The following is a 24,377-nucleotide window of genomic DNA, read 5'->3' on the forward strand; positions in this document are numbered from 1 at the left end:
TCAAAGCTGCATGAGGACTTTACTGCAGAGACACTCACTGGCATCTGTAGGAGGCACTTGTGTGTCCCCACCACTTGTCTGTCCTGGGAACGGGGTGGGGAACATAGAGCTATCAGTGCCATTGCTGTTTTACAGGGGTCCAGGAGGCAGCTCTTCTAGGGTGACTGACCTCAGAGATAGGCAATGGCAGTAGCATATGGGTGGCCACCAGACCATCCAGAAAAGGCACACCGGGAGACTCTTACCATTTGTTTTCTTTATTTTTTCCCATTCTTCCCAGATCAATGAGGCAGCAACACGAATAAAAAGTGACACATAGCTGTTTGCTTGCTGATAACCCAATGAGCCCTCCCTCTCTGAGGCTCCATGGGTAAGCCTCAGGGTTTCTCAGGGACTTCAGTCTTAGGAGGAAGACCTGCATTCCACACATCAAAAGTAACTCCCACCTGACAGGTCAGCTGGGGAGGCTGAGAGCAGGAGCAGAGAGAGGCTGGGAGGCCGACCTTCTCCTGGCTGTTTGCAAGTCCCAGCAGGACACAGAGGAGACCCAGACTAACTCATGTGGCACCTCTGGAAGGCCGGCACCTCTGGCTCCTCCACCCCAGACACTGACCCCCATGCCTGCTGGGCCAGCAGGGAGTTGGGGGCTTGGGGCCCAGCTTGCACGCGACAAGCCCAGTGCTGCCTGGCTCCCAGCAAGCACTTCTGTCCCCTTTTGTGGACACAATCTTTGCTGAAAAGGGATACTGGGCTGACCCCGAGGCCCACTGATGTTCACTTGGTAATGTCCCTATTGTCGTGGGAGTGCAGCATTTATTTGTAGCAGCTCGAAATGTCCTGGGGCCAGCCAGAGAGGGCGGGTTCTCTAAGGGCACCCAAGAGCATCCCAAATGGTAGCACTGGGGACGGCAGGCTCAGGACTGCTGCAACATCAGCTGTGCCAATCGCAAATGCAGAGGAAACTCCTGCTGTCACGCAAGCGGGGAAGCCCTGGCCCCTCCACGCGCAGCCGGGAGGCCCTGAACCCAGAGTGGCTCCCTCCGCTCCTGGGGTTCACTTGGCGAATTCTGTCCCCTCCAGCCCTTCTTTGCTGCTCTGTCCAAGGTATTTGGAAAAATGGAAAGAAAACATCCTAAGCCTCCAGCATCGGATCAACCTCCAATGCACACCCCCCACTCCCCAGATGCTTCTTGAATTACAGAGAAAACAGCTTGAGCGAGTCCTCTACAGGCTACTACTAGGGTGGGTTTCCTTCGCAAGAGTCTGGGATGAGTCTCAGCCGTCCAGGAGGGTCACCCGTGCTGCCACCCGTGCTGCCGTCTCTTTCTCCCCCGCAGCCTTGGCCGCCGGGCAGGCAGGCTGACAGGCTGCTTCCCAAACTTCTCCATGATCTCCCTGATCCTGGCCAGGTTGGTCTTGCTGAGCGTGAAGTCACACCGCGTGGCCCCCATGTCGTAGCCGACCATACAGTTCTTGGTGGAGGTGGTGAAGCCCTCGGCCTTGGCCGTGACCACGTATTCGCCAGGGTTCAGGAGGCGCCAGTAATCCCCATCACTGGCTGTGAAGAGAAACCAGGGCGGCTCAGAGCAGTTCTTTTCTAACACAAATACCAGTGGCCTGTTCCAAGACTGCCCCCCCGCAGAGAGCCTCTGAGCCCAGCCAGAGCGGGCAGAGCAAGCCCTAGTGCATTCTGGAGGCCAAGATCTCTCCCTCTACTGGAAGCTGCTGTAATGGGTTCAACAGGAAGGGGCTTGGGATGTACTACACCCCTAATGATCGTGACCACTCCTCTCTCTGTGGCAGTACCAGCCATTCATTATGAACTTGAACTCACAAAACGCCATCAGGCCTCCTGATGTCCTTGGCATGGCTACAAATACAGGGAAACAGTTTCTAAAAGGGATGAGGTTCTTCACTTCTGAAAAGAGGAACGGGCTAACCCGGAGGGGCTGGTACCTGCGGCCACTCCACAGCCACCGTTCCATGGCTGGGGCTGAGGGAGACAGAGCGCGGCCATGAGGCAGAGACGCCCTGAGCTCACAAGCTGTGGCTGGACCCAAGGTGGAACCCTGACCCCAGTTAGGCCACTTACCCAGCAGGTACTAATTGACCAGGGTCCACCCCTGGCTTCTTGTGCCTCAGGACAGCCTTTGGCAGGGGCCAGCCCAGGCCTTGACTGATCCCTGTGAGCACCCGCTGTACGGCAGACTCCCCATATCCACCCGCTGTGCTAAGATGGCGTCTGGCCCCTGTTCCCTCATGTCTCTCCATCCCATTCAATGAGGGCACTTGGCAGCGTGCTGGACACACACTTGGAAGGACTTCCCAGCCTAGCAATGGGCCAAGACAGGAGCAGGAGGCCATCATTACTCTCAAGGACAGCGCTGGTGAAGGAGAGGAGGGTGGAGGTCCCGTGAAGGTCTCGAAGGGGACCTGCCTGAGCTCAGCGCCAGGAGAGCCCCAGGAATCTCTCGTCTGCTGAAAAGCCAGGAAGGCATTTTGTGTTGTAGAAAACCCTGCAGTTTCACAAAAGGAAGAACAGGGGAAAACGGGGAGCCACCTCCCTCCGTGTGTGTGTAGGGGGCACCTGGCCTCTCTCACGGGGTCCCCATGTAGCAGACCGCATGCACCTGTGGCAAACAAACACCCCTGAAATTCCCTTTTCATAATAACTTGTGCTCCAGAGAGCTCACTGCGTGGCACGCGGTGTCCCGATGACTGAGACCATAATGTGGATTCAAACCTGACGCTGCGAGTGCTGTAAGTGTACAAGGGACTCGTCAGCCTAGTACTCGGTCAAATCCAGCCTTCGCTCCCAGAGCTCTAGACTGGCTGTTCCAGGACAGACCTGCTAGTTACTAGCTGTGTGGCCTCACACAAAGGTGTTCACCTCTCTGGGCATCACATTGCACGTGTGGGGAAGGGAATAACCCGGCAGCCTCCATCACGAGTGGCCTGGAGGGTCCGAGGAGTCAGAGCAAGCCCTGTCCTTCCACGTGCCACGTTCCCCAGTGTCTCCTCTTCTGTCTCACAGCCTCTGAGGTGCCAGGGCCTGTGTTCCCATCAGGCTGGAGGCTCCTTGGGAGGCGTGACTTCAGGCAGAAGCTATGTCTGTGCAACAGGGAGATCAGACAATATCCAGGGACTAGGAGACAGTGTCCCTGTCAGCTGAGGAGTCCCTACTCACGTGAGAGCTAAGCACTCAGCAAAACCCCGCTCAGGCCTGTGGCCCTGCCCACCTCATCGCTGGCCACTGCCCACAGTGGCCACTCCAGCCACACAGCTTCTCTTTGTTCCTGGACTCTTGACTCAGTAGCTGTCCTTCCCTCAGCTCTTCCACATCCCCCTCTTTCCTGGCCCTGATTATGGTCTGCACTGAACTTGAAGTCTTTCCCTTATCCTCACTTGCAGGCCTCCATGAGAAGGCACATTGCTGGGGAGAGGAGTCCCCTTCTTTTCTCTTGCAGCATTTCCAGTCCGGCACCTAGTAGGTGCTCAGTGAGACGTGTTGGAAGAATGAACAGAATTATCAGGAAGATGTGAACAGGAAGTGTGGCTCTGTACTCTGACAGTGTCCACTTCTGAAACCTGACCTGCTTGATTCTCACCTGGGCCGGGCAGGCGCTCTATTCCTGGGAGCTCCTGGCCAGGGGTTCCCCACCTTATCCCCAAGGTTGTTATCTCTGCTCCTACCCCTGACAACCAGAAATGAACATATACTGGATGAAATGTAGGGCACAGAGGCGGGTTCCTGTCCCCCTGAGCGATCTGCTGGTGTCAGGGGTGAACACCCCAAGCAGCCACAGTGGAGAGGGATAAGGAGTGGCATCACTGGGCATTTGTGAACAGCAGGGGCAGCCCAGGCCCATGAAGGTCCATCCACTAACAGGTCAGGTTGGTATCAACCAAACAAGAACAGTCCACAGTGGAATTCCAAGTCAGGTGTTTAGCAACGCGTTCATGTGCATTTCCAAAGCATCCTTGGGTGCTTGGCTCCCTGTGGAATTTGTCTGTTTATTTTATGCAAAATCCTCCTGAAACAAAACTTGTCAATAAAACTGGTCAAATAAGTGTCAGATAGAAATCAAGGAAAATTCAGAGCTTTTGTTGAGCTCCCAAAGACACTGAGACCAATAAAATGAACAGGACATGTAAAGTATGGAACACGCCTGTCAGGAGAACACACTGGGAAATCGCTTACGGGGGGAATAAGTGCACGTCCCATCAGCTCATCCAAACTGCCTCCCTGAATACAGGGGCTTCAAATGCAGAGCTCAGCCAGGCTTCTGTGGCCCACGGCCTCCCTCCCTCCCACTCAGTTGAAAACCCTCTCATTGCCTCCCAGGCACTAAATAGTCCAAGGAATGACCCAGACGCCTTTAGGAATCGCTGTTTTAAAGGATCGCTTAAGGGATATTTAAGATACCAATCCTATGCAGACCCAGACCCAATGGCCTCCCTCATTCATAGTGACCGCCAGAGACCCATCTCTAGCACCTCACGGTCCTCGGTTCACATTTGTTGAACTAACAGATGAACAACTGAAGGCGGAGCCTCTGAGGGGCTGCCGTGTGCAAAGTCACGAGCAATGAGGCGCGAAGCCTCGGGGTCAGCCGCTGTCGGATCCGGGATGGTAAATGGTAAAAAGCTTCCGAAAATACAGAGTGAATAAGTCAGAACTAAATGGGAAGAATGCAATTTACGGCCCAACAAGGCCGTCTACCACGCGGTGGCATTTCAGACATGATTCTTCCATCTAAATCAGTGGCACTGAACCCAAGGCCAGGGTGGACCCCGCCTGTCCTCCTCCTATGTCCCAGGGTCTGTGTCTCCTCGCAGTTGAATGGACCACAGCTGCAGGCGGTGAGGACGGCCACATGGGTTCAAGGATAGTATGTGAGAAGACAGACGTTCCCCAGACAAAGCTGGGTGCTAAGAGGGACCGTCGGGGCGGGCGGGCTGGTGCATAGTGTTAGGTCGTGGTCACCGATGGCTGCCTTGAGTGGTGACACCTGAGCAGCCTGGGCAGGGCTGAGGGAGGAGCCAAGGACTCCCTGGGGGAAGAAGGTCCAGGCAGAAGGAGGGGCTACGGTGACAACCCTGACGTGGGCTCAGTCCAAAGGAACTGCGAGTAGCCCTGTGGAAGGAGCCACCACCCCTGTTTGCCAGGGACTGGGGATTCCTGGAACTTGGCATCTTCAGTTTTAAACTGAGGTCTCCCAGGTGATGACAGTGCTGGGACCTGAGGGCTTGAAACCCTGACCACGGGAGCACCTTCTTTCCACATCACTTTCAAGTCACCAGCACCACGGCAGTGTCCCCGAGTGGATGCTACAGAACACCTGCAGGTGACACTCCAGCCCAACCTGGAGTAGGGACCCGAATGCAAACCCAGCTCATCTCTGGAAACTCCATGGGGCCAACTAGCCTCTTGGAGCTTCTGCTTGTCACCTGAACAGGGGAAAGAATGGGCTGTCTCCCTCACAGGGATAGCACAAAAAAAGAAAAGAAAGAACATGTGCAGATGTTCTCAGGGAGTGGGTAACAGGTCACATGAGACAGCATCATGCCACTGCTGCATCTGAGTGACCCGGGGGACTTGGGGAGAGTCAGTCCTTTGCTCTCCTGAGACTGTGTGGTCACACCATGAATGCATTTGAAAGTGTGAGGTTAGCCGGGAGCAGCTGCACATACCTGTAATCCCAGTGGCTCAAGAGGCTGAGGCAGGAGGATGGCAAGTTTCAAAGCCAGCCTCAGCAACTTAGCGAGGCCCTAGGTCACTTAGCAGGACCCTGTCTCAAAATAAAAAATAAAAAGGACGGGGGATATGGCTCATGGTTAAGCACCCCTGCCAGGCAGGTTCAATCCCAAGAGTCAAAAAAAAAAAAAAAGAAAAAGAAAGAAAGAAAAAAGTGTGAGTTTACTTTGGTATTTTAGGAACTGGAAACCAAGTTTGCAAGACTGGGTATTGCAAAAGAGTTGGAATAAGATTTCAGTACTGCCTTTTAGATATCATCTTCTAGCCCTTAGAGTATCCAAGATTCTGAATTCTCCACACTCACTAAAATGGAAGTCAATGGGTGGTCCCTCAAGAGTTAACAGCCCAGCCCCTTTGTCCTTCAGCAGATGGGAGCTGGGTCTCCCTGCTGCACTTCTTCACGTGCCTCCTTTCCTCGCCTAGCGACCAGCATTATAAAGACAGGAGTCAACCCACGCAAAGCTATGGAGAGTGTCCAGCAGGCGGGAGATGCCAAAACAGCATGTGGGCTCATTGTGATCGTCAGCTTTACATCCTAAAGCACATTTGGTCATTTCTGTGGTTCAACAAAAAAACTGCATCCTCTCTGATCTGCAGTCAAGGCCAGGTTCTTGCCCCACCCCAGTTGTTCCCTGGATGCGTCCTTTCTGATGGCTCCACCCCAGCCCCACCAGGTCCTCCATGAGCAGGAACACCCAAGTCTACAGCGTCTCCCTTTAGGGGCGCCTGCCTGCCCTACCCATCAGGGCTCATCCTGCTGACCTGGGTGCCAAGCTGCTGCACAGGCAATGACCCAGGGGAGAAGGAGCTGCTGCCTCCTCCACCTCTCAGAAACTTCCACTGCAGCCAGAAGCCAAAGGCTGCTCCAAGCCCATCCCAGGAAGCCAGAAGCAGAGGCTGAAAACCTGGCTCCCCGGGGTCGTTTGGGAAAGGGAAAGGAGGAGACTCTACTTTAGCTCTGAGCAAGGAGTTTCTGGCACTCGGGTCATGATCAGAACTGAAACACCTCAAGAACACAGGTATTTCTTATGGAAAGACAGTTTATAGACATTCCTCGTTACCTGTTCGGATGTCATGGTTAACGCCTTCTACGGAAATGATGGCATTTGGAATCCCCTTTCCATGCAAATCTCTCACCAGACCTTTGATGCCGCGATGAACCTGCTCGGGACATGGGGAGACACAGTGAGCTCTGCACACTCAGCACAAGGAAGTGGCCCAAACTCCAGCCAGCCCCGTGCCTGCCAAGCAAGCACGCTCCCTGCACCAGGCCAGCCCAAGGACCCTGGCTCTGCGCGGACCCAGTGCATTTTCCTGAATTCGATTTAGGGGTCCATGCACCAGAAAGTTTTCCTTTAAAATTAAAATATTCCACAGACTTAAAAAATATCAGGATCCAAGAATTCATAAAAATACACCCACCCAAAATTAAAACTTAATGTTGATAAGACACATTTATTTGGATTTCCCTGGGCTCTATGGACTTAATGACTGAAGAGTCAGAGAGGAAAGAGAAGAACTGAGGCCTTTCTAGAAAGGCCCACTGTGCCTGGGCACCTTCTGCTCATCAGCTGTATCAGGAGACATGTCAACTCTGAACCTCCTGCCTCGAGCCCCCGGTGTAGGATGACATGGTGATCCAAGGTGACATGTCCTCATTTCCAAAGACATTCTTCATGAATACAATTGGGCCGGCCCAGGCTTCGTATCCACAGGAGGCTCTTTGGCTAAGTCAGATCATTGCTTCAGAATGACGAGTTGCTGCAGTCAAGTCTCGAATGCAAAGGGGAAGGTGCCATCCCTCACGAATTCCTGGGTCGGGACAGACATGTTTTCATGGCTTCTCAAGAGAGCAGACTGGCTTGCATCTTTTATGCCAGGGAAGCTCACTGGGGCTGTGCTGAAGCTCCTGGGACCTCGTGGGGCAGACTGAGAGGTCAGTTCCAGGTGCAGAGGTGCAGCCACAGGCACCAGGAAGCTGGTACCCAAGCCACGGGCTGCCTGCAGCTTCTGACTCATATACAATAACCCACAGGAGGGCACCTTGTGTGCAGCCCCAGGACTGTCCTTCCTCCAGCGGGGGTTAAGCAGAATCTAATTGGTATGCTGGTGGAGTCCTGGGCTCACTATGCATGCTGGCATATCCCCCTGATCTCCAGGAAGTCTGCTCCTGATCTCCAGGAAGTCTGGGCCTCTTTATGATGCAGCTAGCTTTAGCGTTAGACCTGGCTGACTCATTCATGCTCCGTCATGGGTGTGTCTTGAGAACACGGGGCAGGGAAGGTGTTCCAGGGGCCCTGTGAAGACTCAGGGCCTCATCAGTTGGCTGCAGGACCTTGGTAAAAGTGCTTCCAGTCATCTCACGCCACACCCTGCAACGGTGACTCTGAAGGCCTGGGGGTATCATGGGCTGCACTGGACCCCCCAACGTTTATCATGTGAAGCTTAGTGCCTCCGACTGAGGCTGTCAAATGAAGCCATGGGCCCTAATCCAGCAGGACTGGTGATCTGGACATGCACAGATGCACATGATCAGAGGAGTGACCTCCTGAGGCAGCAAGAGGGCCACCATCTTCAGGCCACAGAGAGCAGCATCAGAGGAAGCCACCTGCTGACCTTGCTCTTGGCCTTCCAGCTCCAGGACTGCCCCTGGAGCCACCAGACACGGGCTGTGGGCACACCTGCTCAGACAATGTCACCCACTCCCCATACAGCGCCCGAGAGCCCTGCACTGGCTGTGCCACCAGCGTGAGGAGGAGCCCCACTAGTTTGGAGCATTCCCCCGCACCCCGCCCCGGGCTCTGGCCAAGTGCAGACAGGCCAAGGTTCCGGGCAGCACTGTGGCTGGCCAGGGTGCCAGCCATGGTGACGACCAGGGTGATGGCCGGATCTGGAGCACTAACTCAGCCCACGCCCTCAGCCACAGGACAGCCCCGTCCTCAGCTGCCCCACCCCAGCCGCGCGCCCCGCCACACCTGCTCCATGAACACGATCAGCGATTCCCGGTTGTTCTCCCACTCCTCGGGCAGCTCGCTCTCGTGCGGGTACTTATCGCAGCCCACGTAGATGGACAGCTCGAAGCAGTTCGTGTGCAGGTAACTGAAGTCATTCAGACCTGCCAAGCCAAGGGACATTCTCCCTGAACTGTGCTCCTGGTGGCAGGGGAGCCAGCAGGGGTGTTCCCGAGCACTCGGAGGACGTCACTAAACCCAGAGGCATTGAGCACCTACCACTGACCAGCACCTGGAGGACCACAGAAGTGAGGTCTGGAGAGAGTGGGCAGGGAGTGGGGGAAGGGCCCAGGGGAGGACACTGCCCGAGGCGTCACTGACAGAGGAAGGGCTGGAGTAGGTGCTTTTATGTACTTATTTTATTAAGGTAGTTTAACCCACTATCAGTCATTAACACTGTGGGGCTCTGAAGTGTTGAATTAAATCTATCTCCACAGCCACATGGACCTCAGCTTCAGCCATTTCCTACTCTGGGCAGGCAGACAGGCTCTGTGCAAGGTTCCCAGCCTGCAGCTGCTAAGGGCCACGTCTGGCTTAAAACGGACTGGAGCTCACTCCCCGTGGTTCTAGAGGCTGGACGTGTGAGATCAAGGTGCTCCCCCAAAGCCTCTGGGGGCTCCCTTTCTGCCTCTCTGCTCTTGGTGGCCCAGGTGTTCCCCTCTCTCTGCCTTGTCTCTACATGGTCTCCTCTGTCCCTTATAAGGACACTTCTCAGGGTTTTAGAGCCCATCTGGGTGACCCAGGATGACTGCATCTTGAGGTCTTTAGTGTAATCAACTTCAAAGACCATGGTCCCAATAAGGTGACATTCCCAAGTAGGGGGGCCACCAGTGAAGCCACCGCCTCACCTAATATTTGTGCAAAAGCCACTCTCTACCAGATTCTGGGTTCCAATCACTCAGAAGCCAGCAGCAATGGGCTTTGGTCACTAATTGTGATAAAAGAAGGAAGGACAGGAGCGGTGGACGGTGTGGCTGTGTCAGGGAATGTGAGTCCTCCGCCAGGGCCTGGCCTGGCTGCAGAAAGCTGGCCCCGTGCCCAGTCAATTCACTCAGGCAAGTCCTCAGAGGGATTGCAGAGGGCCTCGGGGCCGGGGCAGGGTCCACTTGGGTTAGCACGGCTCTCCACGGGGGGGGGCGGACATCTCATGGCACACAGAGTGTCTGTGGCCACCCTCTCGGGCCTTGCAGTACTGATGAGGTGATAAGGAGACGTTTTGCAAATGTCTCTAAAGGTCGGGAAGCCTGAGCGGCAGGATGAGAAAGCAGAACTGGGGGAAGCTCGGGCCAGGCCGGCTTTGCTGCTGACGCCATCCAGGGCCAGGCCCTGCGAGGACGGCTCCCACAGCCACCTTCCTCCATCAGAGCATAGGGGACGAGGCGCTGCGGCACCGGGCAGCGCTTGTCAGGCCTCCAGTCCTGGCTGGGGTGGGGGTCACCCCCTGGTGTTCTCAGACTGGACCAGCTTCATGGGGGACACAGGGCCACACGCTCCTCAGAGCTCTGTGCACCTGCCTCCCTGGAGGACAAGGCACAGGACCAGAGGCCTGGGACAGAGAACCCAACATCTGTCACCATGGTGCTCCATGCGCACAGTGCCCACGGTGGCTTTGTGAAGTTGACTGGGCTGGTTCTCAGCTCTCCCTCCCCCATTAACCAGGAAGAACTGGACAAAAAGTGAGAGTGAGAAATCACGTTTCATTAACCTACAAAGGACACGCCTGCAGACTGTCACCCTTCACGAGGGAGGATGATTAAAAAGGCCCGAGCCACCAAGGGCTCCGTCACCAGGTCCCTGGAATAATGGGAAATATAATTGAGAGAGAAAAACGCAGCCCTGATCACTGCATAGACCCCCCTTTACTCTCACCTGGGTCTGGGGGATGGTTGCTCTCCTTTTATAAGTGAGATAACTGAGCCTTGGAGACCGGTGGGGGTCTGCCAAGCAAGAGAGGGGTCAGGCACAGCTGACTCTGCGTGACGCTGACGGTGACCCAACCCCAATCCCATTGTGACCGCACCCAGCGTAGTCACAGCAACCCCTGAACCGCTGCACTTGAAGGTTTCCCTAGGTGGGGTCCTGGGGCTAAAACTGAGCGTGGGAAGTGTGACTTGCCCCTAGGGACTCTTCCTGATAGACGGGGATCTGCAGATCTTCAACATTTCATATGAGGCAAAAATCATGGTGGAGACAAGAGGGAACACCTCCACTTGGTGTACAATAGAGAAAGAGTCGGGGAGGGAGGCTCTCTGTGTTTTAAAATGGCCATGGGAACACATAGTTCTACTTTTTTTCTTTCCCAAGGGTGGAAATATACATGAAAATCATGTGAAGGTGAAATTTAAAGCCAAGTAAAGTCATATGAAAACTCATTGGTACAGTGAACAGAGAATAAGAAGATAATCAAAAACGAGATTCAACAGTGAATCTGCCCTGGAAGAAGAAAAGGGCAGGAATGGGAACTTGCCCTGAGGGTTTCTGAGACGCCAGACATTGAGCAGCCCACCCCTCCACCTTCTCAAGACACCCCTCAGGGGACATCACCATCGCCACCACCATGACCTCCATCATGTCAACTTTACTAATGGAAACATATAGGGGTTCGGGGGGTAAACTAACTTGCTCGGGGTCACACAGCCTCTCAGTGATAGAGGTGAATTTGAATCCAGGTCTTTCTGATGTAGAGTGTTTTCCAAATCCATCATTGGCTTAACCAACCTTCACAAAGTCAAGAAAATAAGCAACAAGCATTAGGCTGGGGTCTTGTAATCCAACGCTGGGGACCTTAGGGAATATGCCATCCTTATCCCTCTTGGATTAGGAGCCTTGGGATGAGAACAGCCAGAGTCAGGAAGCAAGGTGGAGTTTTCTGGTGGAAGCATCTCCAGGCCTATTGGATTCTAGAAGGAACACCTCACGGTCCCCACTCTGCACACAGCTGCTTTGACTACGTGCAGTGATGAGTCTGGAGGCCAGGCCTGCTGGCCTGCAGTGGACAGCAGATATGGTCTCTACCATGCAGGGGTCTCTGGACACACCTGCAGCCCACTCACTTCACACCTGAGCGTGGGATCAGTGCGCATCCCCTTCACAGGCTTTGGCACAGCAAATCCCAAACCAGAACAGCTCTGGGTAAAAGCCCAGCTCTGTGACAGTGTGCTCTGCTTCCTCACGGGGTTTTCTTTGGGGTCCAACACCACCACTATGTCCACTTTCGCCCACCTGTGATCCTATAACGTCTGCATAGCTCAGTGGCCAAGAGCAAGGTCAGGCAGACCCCAACTTACCCCTTTCTTGCTTGGCAGACCCCCACCGGTCTCCAAGGCCCCGTTATCTCACTTATAAAAGGAGAGTAACCACCTCCCAGACCCAGGCGGGAGTAAAGGAGGGTCTATGCAGCGATCTTTGGTGATGGCACTGAGGGTCGCCTGTGCCCTTCCTGTGGGGCCAGCTGTCTGTGAGTGCGCGGCCTCGTGATGTCCCCCAGGGCCATGAGACTTACTTCCGGCGACGGTGTGCCAGGAAGCCCCGTTGACGGTGCCCTCCTCCTTCTGGAAGTCCTCTGTGTGGCACACTCTCCTCCTGGCGTCCGTCATGAGGCGGTGGGTGGAGGCGTAGGAGTAGGCCAGCCAGCGGAACACGTGGTCATCGGGCGTGGGCGTGTGCTCCTGGGTCTTCCACGCGGAGCGCACCATGTCGTAGGGGTAGGCCACCACCAGCTCGCCCCCCTGCAGGCTGCCACCCAGCACGAAGGGGATCTTTTCCATCCAGGCAATGACCGCTCTGGTCTCCGCGGCCACCTGTGAGCGTGGAAAACCGATGGGTACCATGAGACAGAGACCGCTTCACCCCGGCTCTCAGAACAGCCGCCTGTTCAAAACAGCAGAATTTCCTAGAATAACCTTAGAATTGCTAGAATTTCAAAATCTGTCCTGGGGAACCTGGACTTGTGAAAACAGTGGATTTAAAAAAAAAAAAAAAAGGGAAGCCAGGGAAGTGTCTGATTTCCATGGTGGGAACATTCCAGTGAACACCATTGTGAGAAGCCCCGGCTGGGTTCAATCCACAGTACTGCAGCTACATTCCCAGCCCTTTTTTATTCTTTCTTTTGAGACAGAATCTTGCTAAGTGGCTGAGGCTGGCCTTAAACTTGTGATCCTCCTGCCCCAGGCTCCAGGGTCACTGGCAGAGCGATAATTCACTCCAACACCACTGAATCAGTTCACAGGCCGCACACTCACCCACGGCTACCAATGGCACGAGAGACCAGCACCCCGAGTGTGGCCGAGCACCAGCCCAGGGGTCTGCTGTCTCTCTGTGCAAAAGGCCAGAGAGTAAATATCTTAGGCTTTGTGGGCCTCACAATTTCTGTCACGATTATTCAACTGTGCCCTGCATCAAAGAAGTAGCACAGACAAAAGGCCAATGTGCACCCACAAAAAGCCATTTACCTCAGCAGCCCCAGTGGCCCGGCCCCCCTGAGGCCCGCCCACCTACTCTGTCCAGGCTCAGTCCCACGCCAGCTGCCTGGAGGTGAGGTGCCAGGGAAGCATATGTGACATCACGGGACACAACTGGCTGCACCAGAGAGCAGAACACACCACAGAGAACCCAGTGGCTCAGGATCCAGTGTTACAGACCACGGGATCCCAGGGAAAACCCTCAGCTTCAAGGAGACTCAGAAGACTTCAAACCCATGAAACCCACGGCTTTATGTGGCTCTTGACTTGAGCAAGCTGAGGGGTTAGGTGGGATGAGAGGGGCTCAGAGAGGATGGAGGAAGAGTGGAAAATGGAGAGGAAGAGAACTCACTGACCAGTGTAACGGGGGGGAGTGTGAACACTGACCAGACATTTTATAATATTAAGACATTATTTATTTGACATAATAACGGTAATAGAATATGGTGCATTATTCTCTCATTATCATTTAGTTTATATAGTAATGGTAAATACGGCTTTGAAAAAGAGTCTCCATTTTTTACAGATAGCTGTTGAAAAATTGATGGGTGACTGACACAGTCTCTGGGACGCGCTTCGGTCAGTGGGGAGGAAAAGAATGAGGGTGAAGGTATCGACAAGTCAAGCCAAGTGACAAAGTGGGCCCCGGCCCCTGAGGGGCTTCCCAGCTTACTGGGATGGTGCCTGTTTGACTGCTCATAGCTCCTGCGGATTCCACCCGCCCCACCCCTGGATCCCACTCAGAGGGAACAGCCTCCCGAAATGAACCTCATTTTCTCTGTTTCATCCCATATGCAAATATCCAAAATATATGTGAATAAATATTCCCCCAAAATATATCTGAATGGTTAAAAATACTGGAAGAGAGCTATCAGGGCTACAATAGTGAATGTCTTTTTAAATATAAATATGTATGTATATCAACAATAACAATAAGTAGATTTTGCATTTGCAACATAGGGAAAATGTTATCGGTAAATATTTAGGCAGTGCACTTTACTTAGTTTAATTGAGAGTTGCGCAATACTGTTTCCTTATTTTAAGCTCTCTTTAATGTATCTAAGGATTTGCTTTTGAATTTAACTCTGCTGCTCTTATTTTCCTTTAGTTTGTTTCCCGACTCTATTGCTTCTGTTTCGTACTTTCTAAAAGGGCAAGTACAGGAGCAACTGCTGCTACCCAGAAAAATTTGTGTGTTATGAATAATTAAAATAATTTTTAATTGCTTTCTGTATGATTTCAAACTAGATAACATTTTCCCTCAAGTTATGCTGTGAAAAATGCCATTTGTTATGCTGCAATTGCTACAAAGAATCCAAAACCTCCATTGTGTCAGCCAGCAGCACAGTTTCACAGGTGATTTTTTTAGTAGTTGTAGAAAATTATTTTCCCTCAAGGGAAACATTCTTAATTTTTTTTTTCATAAAATCTTAGTTTGAATTTATTTCACATTTTCAATTGTGTAAGCTTTTGCACCCTCCCCTCGTGTACTCCCCCAAGGAAAGCCTCTTAGACTGTGAATAATTAATTTGTTTTCTACTACTGGTATATTGTGATAAGAATTACTTTGTTGTCTTCCATTCTTAAGAGATTTATTACAGCTGTGGTAATTAATTGTTTATATTCTGGAAGTTGATTTTCTGATATAGCTTACTTGTAAACTTCACTTTTCCTTGTTTACCTTGTCCCATATTCTCAGTCTTAATAATTTAGCCTATGTCTATCATAAGGCTCTGTGCTGCAGCTGCTACAATTGAAGCTCCTGGGATTTTAAAGAAAGTTTAGTGTTTGTCAGTGTTGATGCTACTTGATTATTAATATTTGTATAGAAATTTTTACTGAAATCTGTTTAAAACAACCCCTTTTTGTTAACATTTACAAAGTTGTTATTTTTATTTTAAATTCAATCTCTAATGACTTCTTAGAATGAAGAATTTAGGGAAAAGGAGGCAGGGGGAGGGGTAAGCTCAAATGCTCCAGTTTTTATTCAAAACCAAAGTCATTATTCTGGAAAATACTATAAGTGTTAGTCTATAATGTCTCTTATAATATTTGCAGTCTGTATGCAAACACTGAATAGTATAAGTGGGACATAAAATTACGTTGGATATTTAAATATTCAGCTGAAACTACTGAACACTAAATATTATGGAAATTAAAAGCCTGAATTATCAAAAATATGTCCAAAATATGCGATTTAGTTTCATTTGCTCTTGATCTAAAGAAGAGAGGGAGTGACCACGCTGACAGCTGTCTTCTCCATCGTTTCCACTCAACTGATGTTTCTAATGCTCTCAAGCCATTGTTCAGTCTTTGTCACTTCAGCACTAAGATCTCAATTTATTCATGCTTAAGAGGACGGCATGAAGAAACCTCCAATCTTTGGCTGTAATGGAGAGTGTGCTTTGACCTTTCTGGCGCTGTCACCTGGTACCCACCTGCTGAAATTTCTCCTCCTTGTACCACAGCATTGGAATTGCACGTAACATCACAGGATGTGGAAATGTCCCAGTTTCACAAGGTAATCAAGCTGGTCCCCAAAGTCGTGACTCTCACCACCAAGGTATGACACCCCCTGGGCCCATCCTGTCTGACATCTGGGTGTTTCTGGGCCTCTTATTTTTGCTGCTTGGTGGATGTGCAAGGTTCTCTCATCCACACTTCCACATATCCACACTTCCGGTGAGACCAGCCCTACATCTCCTCCTCTGTGAACCACCTTCCATGTCTTTTCTACAGGGTTGCTTACATTTTTCTTGAAACTCTTTATACATATTTCGAAAATTCTACTTCTTTTCAGCTACATAATTTGTAAACAACATCTTCCAGTTTGCAGCTTATCATTATAGTTTATTAAATCTTTTGATGAGTAGATTTTCTTATTTTGAGGTAGTTGAATTTATTAATCTTTTATGATTAAGCCTGTGTGCATCTTGCCTAAAATAGGCTTTCTCACCTGGAAAGCTAATCCTGTATATCCAGAGGTTTACTGAAGATTTTACTGTGAATTATTTTCAAGCTTTATCAAATGCTCCTTTCTGCAGACAAATTACTTCGTATTTGTGGGGTTTTTTTTAATCATTTCATTAACTTGAGTTTCTTGTTATCTTTTTGATAACTTCTCAAATTAATTTTTGGCCTTTCTTCTTTTGCAATAAATTCATTTAAAGATACACGTTTCTCTAAAGCACTATTTTGGGCTGCACTCCACAAATTCTGATATATAATGTTTTTGTTACCATTTGCTTAATATTTTTTGAGTTGCCAGTATGATTGTTTTCCTCTGACCTATTATTTAGAAGATTTTAAAACTTTTTCTAGATACATACTAATTTTTTCATTCGTCTTATCATTGTCTTCCAGTTCAGACAGAAGGTGATGAGATCGTGTTTGCCTGAGTTCTATTCTCTGAAATTCCATCATAGCTCCATTCACCCTCAATTTTTGAAAATGTTACAGGATTATTGAGAATATTCTCCAATTGTTGGTTGTAGAATTCTTATGGGTTCCTTATGTCAAGCCTATTGGTCTTGTTAATTAAATCTTATTTTTGCTGATTTCTCACCTCTAAACTGTCCATAATTGAGAGAGGGATTGGTGATGGTGTGTAATTCTCCTGTACTTCTGGAGAATGAGAAGCTTAGAAAACTAAATTCCAGGCTTAAAGCAAAGTCTGAACTCTGGGGAGCTGAGCCTGGCTGTGCTGGAGTAATGGGATGTCTCCGTGACCTCGGGGGGGGGGGGTGCGCGGGGGGGCAGAGCTGGCAACCAATTCCAATTTTGATCCAAGTGCTCCCAAAATATAGCATCACTTGAATTCTTAAGTTTGCCAGGTATCATCGGGATGTTATGGACCAACTGGGTTGGACTCAAAACCAGGAGAAAGATTCAGAAGACTCAGAGGCCAATCCCAACCCTGCATCAGCCTGTGGGCATCCCCACCAACCACAGGGTACCACCATGATCTGTCTCCTTCAGTCACCTTCTGGGGACCTGCTCAGCCCTGGGCTGTGGGCCACTGAAGGAGACCACATGCTGACCCTCCACCGGTAAGAGGCCCAGCGTGCTGTGCTGCATGGGCAGGGGCTCGAGGCAGCATCCCCCTGGATTAGCCCGCAGCGTGCTACCTAGACTACAGCTTCCCAAAGCAGTGGATGCCCTGTGCAGAGAAACTGCCCAGTGAGATTTCAGCCCAAGTCTGCAGGGATTCTAGGAAGGCCTCCTACAGGACACCGAGCTGCCTGAGAAGGGGACCTTAAAAAAACAAAAACAAACACAGGAAAAAAACCTTTCTCTCCTCTTCCTTCGCCGTCATGACAGCCAAAGCACCGGCTGCCACCCTGGATTATGACCTTGAGGGTGAAAGACACATGTCTCCATGGTAGAGGCAGAAAGACAGATGAATGCTGGGTTCCTGACCATGGGGTTCAACTACAAGGTTCAACTACTTAGGTTCCAATCAAGGCAGACCTGGTGAAGGACGTATGAGATCAAAGAATAAGGGAAAGGAAGGGAGTTACCGCGGGCAGCGAGGGCACCCCAACAACACACGGTGCTTTCATGAGAACATATTTGTGAAACAGGAACAAAGGCATTTGGTGAAAACATTTCCTACCCAATTTCATTTTTTGTTTCCAAAGATGTGACACATGCAACGAATCCACAGGGACTTATTCAAATAAAATCAGATGCATCAAGCAGTCAGTGAGGGCTGTGGGTAATGTCATGGAAGATTGACAGGGAGGACAAGGATGACAGCAACCAACAGGTACAATTCAGACACGTGTGTTTTGGTCTTTGCAACACTGTGCGGTTGTCAAGAAATATAATTCAGTGATTTCTAAGAAGAACCCTCCAAGTACCCATTTAGAGGGGGCTCCTTCCCTGCCCACTTCCCTGCTTCTGGAGAAAACAAAAGCACATGGCTTTGCCTTGCTCCTAAGTGCCAGGCCTCGGCCATAGCAGGTGTCCTCTGGCTGCCCGCTGCTCAGCAGATTGGGATACTTTTACTCACTGTGGCATTTTCAGACAGAAACCACTCAGGGATGGCAATGTGGTGATTGGGAACTTTCCTGGGGACGTTCTGCCGATCCTCTGCCTCCCAGAGCAGCGTGTTCAAGTCAGGAAAGTTGTTGTTGATGTCAATCCCGTCGTGGGTCCAGCGTCCCAGGGACCAGCCTCCCAGCTCCGAGCCCTGAGAGAAGATTCAGAATGCAAGGAACCCGCAGATGTAGGAAAACCAACCCCTGCCCTAGGAGATGCACATGTCCACCTCCACCCAGTGTGTCTCGGAGCCTCTGACACCCTCTGACCTAAAGATGGCATCCAGGAGAGTACTGAAAACCGGCTGCTGGAATTTGATGGGTGACGATGGGTAATACAGCAAGGTCACTCCACAGAAGGCACCCAGAGAACCACCCTGCCACCTGGCACTGCTCAAGGGGATGAGACCCCTCCTCCTACCTCTTCCTCCTCTCTCCTGCACAGCTCAGTGGGACCTCTGAGTGACCACGAACCTAGGACTCCCCGGCAGGGCGACACGAGGCTGGCACAGCCTGTGCTTGTTCTGCCGCCTGCCCAGGTTCTGGCACTACAGATCCCCAGTGAACAGAACCAAAGCTCTGCAACCTAAAGCTTGTGTTCTATAGGTGCCACTGTTTATACAGGGGTCCACTTTATCCCCAGATACTGGGGTAAATCATCGTGGACCCACAACACAACATGGTTCTAAGTACCGTCAGCACATATTTACATACACAGGCTTGTTTTACATCTACCGATGACCTACGAAAATTTTGCATCAGACTTTGGACAGGAATCATAAATAACATCTCAGAATAATAAAAGCAGCTCTCCTTACAGGGCTGTGGAGAGGGTAAAGGTGCTGCGCGTGGCTGGCACCTGTTTTCAGGATGCAGTCAACACAGGGCAGAAGTCTTCCGTCATTTCATCCTATATATGTTATTATTCATGTTCTCTCTGACCATTTAGTGGGCATGTCCCTCTTTCAGGGTCGCCATGGTTTGCATCCCCCATAAACCTCGTGCCTTCCTGGTCACAGCAAGGAGGCACCAAGAAGAAGCCTCCTGAGGGGCCTCCCGTGGCCTGGTGGCCAAGCACACCCTGGGCTGGGCCTCACTTTACCCCTTCGTAGGCCTTCTCGTAGCCGTCGGGGTTGAGGGAGGGGACAATGTGGATCCGGGTCTCCTCCACCAGGCGGACGATGCGCGCATTCTGGGCCAGGTACTCCTGGCACAGGAACTGCAGCAGCAGCAGCAGCAGCTCGCGGCCCAGCACCTCGTTGCCGTGGGCGCCCGCGATGTAGTGGAACTCGGGCTCACCTTCACAGAGAGAGGCACAGGCTGGGCGGGCGTGTGCACAGCCAAGGGCGCCTGTCTGTCCCTGCCTCTGAACGATACAAACTTAACAACGTAGCCCAACCTGTTCTTTCCAATAAACCTCCCAAATTATACTGGGATAACTTTTAAATTCCAAAATAGTCAGGTATGTAGGCAAAGACAGAAAAATCCTGGGCGGCACAAGCCATAGGCAGTCCTGCTCATTCTTACGAGGTTTAAGGGTTACAAGTCACAGCAACCATATTCTCTCTCCTTTTCCATGTCTTACAAAGACACAGGATGAAAGGACACAAGCAGAAAAGGGTTCTGCAGGGCAGGTGAACAGCGGTACAGTTGGCAAAGCGGCTGAGCATTTTCTCTTTCAAAGCTCAGCTTCTGAAATATGAGGGGTGCTATGGTTTAATGTGTGTCTCTCCAAAATTCACGTGTTGGAACTAAGACCCAGGTGATCGTATCCAGAGGTAGGGTTGCAGCTGATTAGGAGCTAGTACCCTTTAAAAGGGCCTGAGGGAACCAGCAAGGTCCCTTTCCCCTTTAGGCTTCTGCCCGGAGAGGACACAGCAAGAGGGAGCCTTGAGAGAAAGGGGCCTCAGCAGACACTGAATGTGCCGGCCCCTGGTCTTGGACGTCCAGCTTCCAGAACTGTGGTAAACAGATTTCTGTTGCTTGTATGTGATCCAGTCTCTGGAATTTTGTGATAGCAGATGAACAGATCAGACATGGGGCCATCTGTGCTGGGCAGAGCTGACAATTCTCTGTCCCTTATTGTCCTCACCGCTGCTGAGGACAATGTGATTGACCAGCAGAGCTGGCATCTGCCCTTCAAAAGAAACTCCTGGGATTCAGCCGAATGCAAGGGTTGAGCGAATCTGACAATCTCTGAACCTAAATGGCAGTGGATTTCTAAGCAGCTGGCAGATTTACCAAAAAGGAATCCAGAGAAGCCCACCCTACCTGCAGGGGCTCAGGATGGGGAGCAGGTGAATGGGAAGTGGCTGAATGCAGGAATGGGTAAAGATAGGACTGACATGAAAAAATAAAAAATAAAGAGGGAGCCAGCCAGGCATGGTGGTGCACACCTGTAATCCCAGCGGCTTGGGAGGCGAGGTAGGAGGATGGAGAGTTCAAAACCAGACTCAGCAAAATCAAGGTGCTAAGCAACTCAGTGAGACCCTGTCTCTAAATAATATATAAAAATAGGGCTGGGGATATGGCTCAGTGGTCAAGTACCCCTGAGTTCAATCCCCAGTCCCCTTCTCCAAAAAAAAAAAAGAGTGAAGCCCTGTAGTTTAAGCCATCAGTGAGCAGCATTTCCTCCTGGGAGAGGAGTCTAGCCACTTTCTTCCTTGGGGGTTGTGAATGGCCTTGGAGGGGACACAGGATCAGGTGTGGGCTCTATGGAGAGAAGGAAGGTGTGTCCAGCTTAAATAATCTGAGGCCTGTGTCACAGGGGCGAGAGGCTCTCAGGTCTCCAATCTGTGTGCCCTGCAGAGTCCACCCTATGAGACGGCTGATGATGGCCAGTGCAGGCCCTGCTTCCTGAATGTTCTCAGGGATAGAACATGATGCCTGAGGAGGCACTGTGGATAAGGCGAATCACCGTCACCCCAGGGGCCCCTCACCGACTTCGTGCTCGCCGGGGTGGTCGGAGATCTCCACGGCGTATAGCTTCAGGCCCTGGTGGCTTTTGCCAATGTTGTAGATCCTGGTGATATTGGGGCACATTTCGTTCACGACCTTCATCAACTGAAAGACAAAGTCAAGAACCATTTCAAGTAATGATGGGGCAGACGTCTCAGGAGGACAGCTGCTCCTGTTCCCCACAGGGCCCTTCTCCCACAGCCCGCTGCTCCACGTGGACACTCCTCCCCACAATCATCCCCCCAAGGCTCTCAGCACCCACCTTTTGTGCCAGCCTGCCCTGGGGTCATCCTTAAGGAGGCACTCCTGGCCATTGCCCACCGCGGCTCTGGACGCTGAGCGTCCCTGACTGTGGTACCACCTCCTGCCGCGGTCTGAATGTTTGTGTCCCCCAAAAGCATACACTGAGACCTAGTCACCAAAGCCACGGTGTCCAGAGGTGAAGCTGGCGGGGCGACTAGGTCCCAGGGCAGAGGCCTGGGGAACAGGAGTGGTGACTGCGTAACTGGGGGAGCTCGCTTGCTCCTCCTGCCACGTAGGCACGTGGGGACAGCGCACCTGTGAGCTGGAGGGAGAAGCCTCGCAGACACAGCTCTGCCACTGGCTTCCTCCAGAGCCGCAGCCTCCAGAATGCAAGCAACAGCCTGTGGCCAGCAGCTCATTCATGGTGCTTTTGCCATGGTGGTCCTATGAGCATAGAGGTCTCCCTGGTTGTGGCCGTCACCTCCCTCCAGTAGGGCTGTCACTTCCTCGACTGTGGCTGTCACCTCCCTGGTTGTGGCTGTCACCTCCTTAGTTGTGGCTGACACCTCCCAGGTTGTGGCTGTCACCTCCTTAATTTTTGTGGTTGTCATCTCCCTGGTTGTGGCTGTCACCTCCCTGGTTGTGGCTGTCACCTCCCTGGCTGTTCATCACATTCGTCATCGCCTCCTTGATTGGGTCATTATTTTTCACTCTGATTTCCTGCTTTCTTAATAAATATCCTTGGACATGGATGGTCCCCCTGAGTGTCTCTTGAATACAATTTCTCATGACCTACGCACGCGGTGCTAGGATGGGGGACACTCCCCGCTCCGCGCTCCTGAGCTGCTGTGCCGGCACAGAGGGACTGAGAGCACCACTCCTGTGAGTGCTGAGTGAGGACCGCACGTGTGGCATGGTAACCAGTGTCACAGGGGAAGGGTGCAAAGCAGGTGGCAGCCCGAAGTAAAACCCGTCTGTGCTGCTTTCTGGATCTTGCCGTTGGAGTTGGCTGGTCAGACTGACAGCTGTGGTCTGCGAGGACAATGCAAGTGCCAAAGGAGTCACCAGGCTCCGCAGCCACGCTGCCCTTGTGGGGAGCCAGCTGCCCTTGTGGGGGAGGACCAGAGACACCTCTCCCTGGAGGCTGCCTTGCCTGGACCACTCAACGAGGCCCTGTGAGTCTGCTCTGAGGCGGCCTGGACTTGCCAGCTTGGTTCAACTCATTTAGCCACCCCAAGTGCAAGACGCCCCGATTCAAGGGACACGGTCCATTCACTGCATGTTTATTGAGAAGCCTGCCCCTTACCAGGTCCCATGCTCATGGTGGAGGCTTCACTCATCATGGGACAGCTGCACCACCCTCTGTTAATGTCAGGAAGGGTGCTCAGGGGCTTCCAGGGCAGGAAGAAGACAGCCCAGCCAGGTGGTTGGCAGGCAGCACCCATTAGGAAGGGCTCCACCTTTCTGAAAGATGAGCTGGACTGCTCAGCAAGGGAAAGGCACAGTCCCCAAGGGACAGCAGGGGCCTTCAGGCACTTGAACGATCTTTCAAAGGTTCCTGGTCAGCAGAATGATCCACTGAAGGTCCTTGTAAATTGTAAATAGGCTGCTGCAACTTTTATAGTGGGTGAAAATCTGTTCAAACTGGAAAACTGATATTGCACAGAGCCTATGATACAGGACAGGTGTCATGCTTGTCACCTGCATAACATGGTATTCTGCCATCACCGGGCAGAGCAGGTTAAGGAGCATTCCTGAGGGGCCGAAGGATTTATCATCACTACCTTGGCTTCCGGCACACCTGCGAGGGGTGACAGGCGCTCCTCTGGTTAGGAACTCAGGGTCTAATTCTCTCATTGATTCTGGGGGAAAGTGTGCTTCACTCTGCAGTGACTCACTTTGTGTCACAATATTCAGTTGAGAGAAAGCCAATTGCTAAAGACCCGTGTTTGCAAGAAAGCTGAGGCAGACACCTGCCACAAGGGAGGTGCATGAACATCACAGGGGCCACACACAGGTGGCACCAAAAATGACTACAAGAGCGAGCACCCACATCCCTGCCAACGTAAAGAAGACAGCAAAAATGTGTCATCTCACCATCAAGACCTCCAGGTGAGGTAGATAAGGCAGAGAGACTGCCCCCATTCTGAAGACAGGCAGATTGAAACTCGGAGACACACTGCGTTTCCTCCTGCCCTGAGTCGCTAAGGGGTGATATGCGGAAACCTAAGATCCAATGAGATGGTCTATAGAGATGGGCCTTTAGGGGGTGTCCTAATGAATGAAATTAATAATCTTTTAAAAGGTCTGTAGGGAACTAGCTAGGCCCTTTCACTCTTCCACCTCCCACCACAGGAGTAGAGAGCAACAAGGCGCCATCTTGGAAGTGGACAGCAGCACTTACCAGACCCCAGATGTGCTGATGCCTTGATCCTGAACTCCAGAACATGAGAAATAAACTTCTGTTGTTTGTAAATTATCCATTCTCTGGTATTTTGTTACCATAAGTATGAAAGGACTGAGACATGTAAGAAAATGTAAGACTGAGACAGGTAAGAAAGTTTGAGAAGGATTTATCTGTAGGTTTGGGGTCACATATTGATACAACAGTGTTTGTCCAGTGAATGAAAATGTTTAAAGAATAAATAAAAGAAGGCAGAGGAGAAAAAGTTCTCTTTCTTCATTCACCTGGGAAACAGACTGCGCCTGGTCAATGGGAAAGGAATTCCACAGGGCGGGAAGAGGGAGAGAATCACTGAGAAGGGGACCTCGTGGCTCAGGACTTTGGTGTGTCTGGACCCACAGGCCGCTGCCTGCCCTGACTGCCCCCACCACGACCTCCCCCAGGCCAGGCTCAGCATGGAGAGCGTGGGCACACTCAGCGGCTGTCCTTTCAGCCTAATGC

The 24,377-nt window shown here is 51.6% G+C and overlaps 1 protein-coding gene across 1 annotated transcript in view; it reads right to left on the minus strand.

Moving 5' to 3' along the window:
- Nucleotides 1-241: 241 nt before the first annotated feature.
- Nucleotides 242-24,377, minus strand: part of Cpxm2 (carboxypeptidase X, M14 family member 2) — a 96,441-nt gene continuing 72,305 nt past the window's right edge. Inside the window, exons 8-14 of the mRNA XM_048791452.1 lie at nt 21,211-21,334; nt 19,374-19,570; nt 18,244-18,423; nt 12,272-12,569; nt 8,734-8,873; nt 6,820-6,919; nt 242-1,558 (exon numbers count right to left, since the gene is read on the minus strand). Coding sequence (XP_048647409.1) covers nt 1,293-1,558; nt 6,820-6,919; nt 8,734-8,873; nt 12,272-12,569; nt 18,244-18,423; nt 19,374-19,570; nt 21,211-21,334 — 1,305 coding nt within the window. The 3' untranslated portion in view covers nt 242-1,292. The remainder of the gene's footprint in view (nt 1,559-6,819; nt 6,920-8,733; nt 8,874-12,271; nt 12,570-18,243; nt 18,424-19,373; nt 19,571-21,210; nt 21,335-24,377) is intronic.

Source organism: Marmota marmota, unplaced genomic scaffold, assembly GCF_001458135.2.
Source record: "Marmota marmota marmota unplaced genomic scaffold, marMar, whole genome shotgun sequence".
Classification (NCBI taxonomy): domain Eukaryota; kingdom Metazoa; phylum Chordata; class Mammalia; order Rodentia; family Sciuridae; genus Marmota; species Marmota marmota.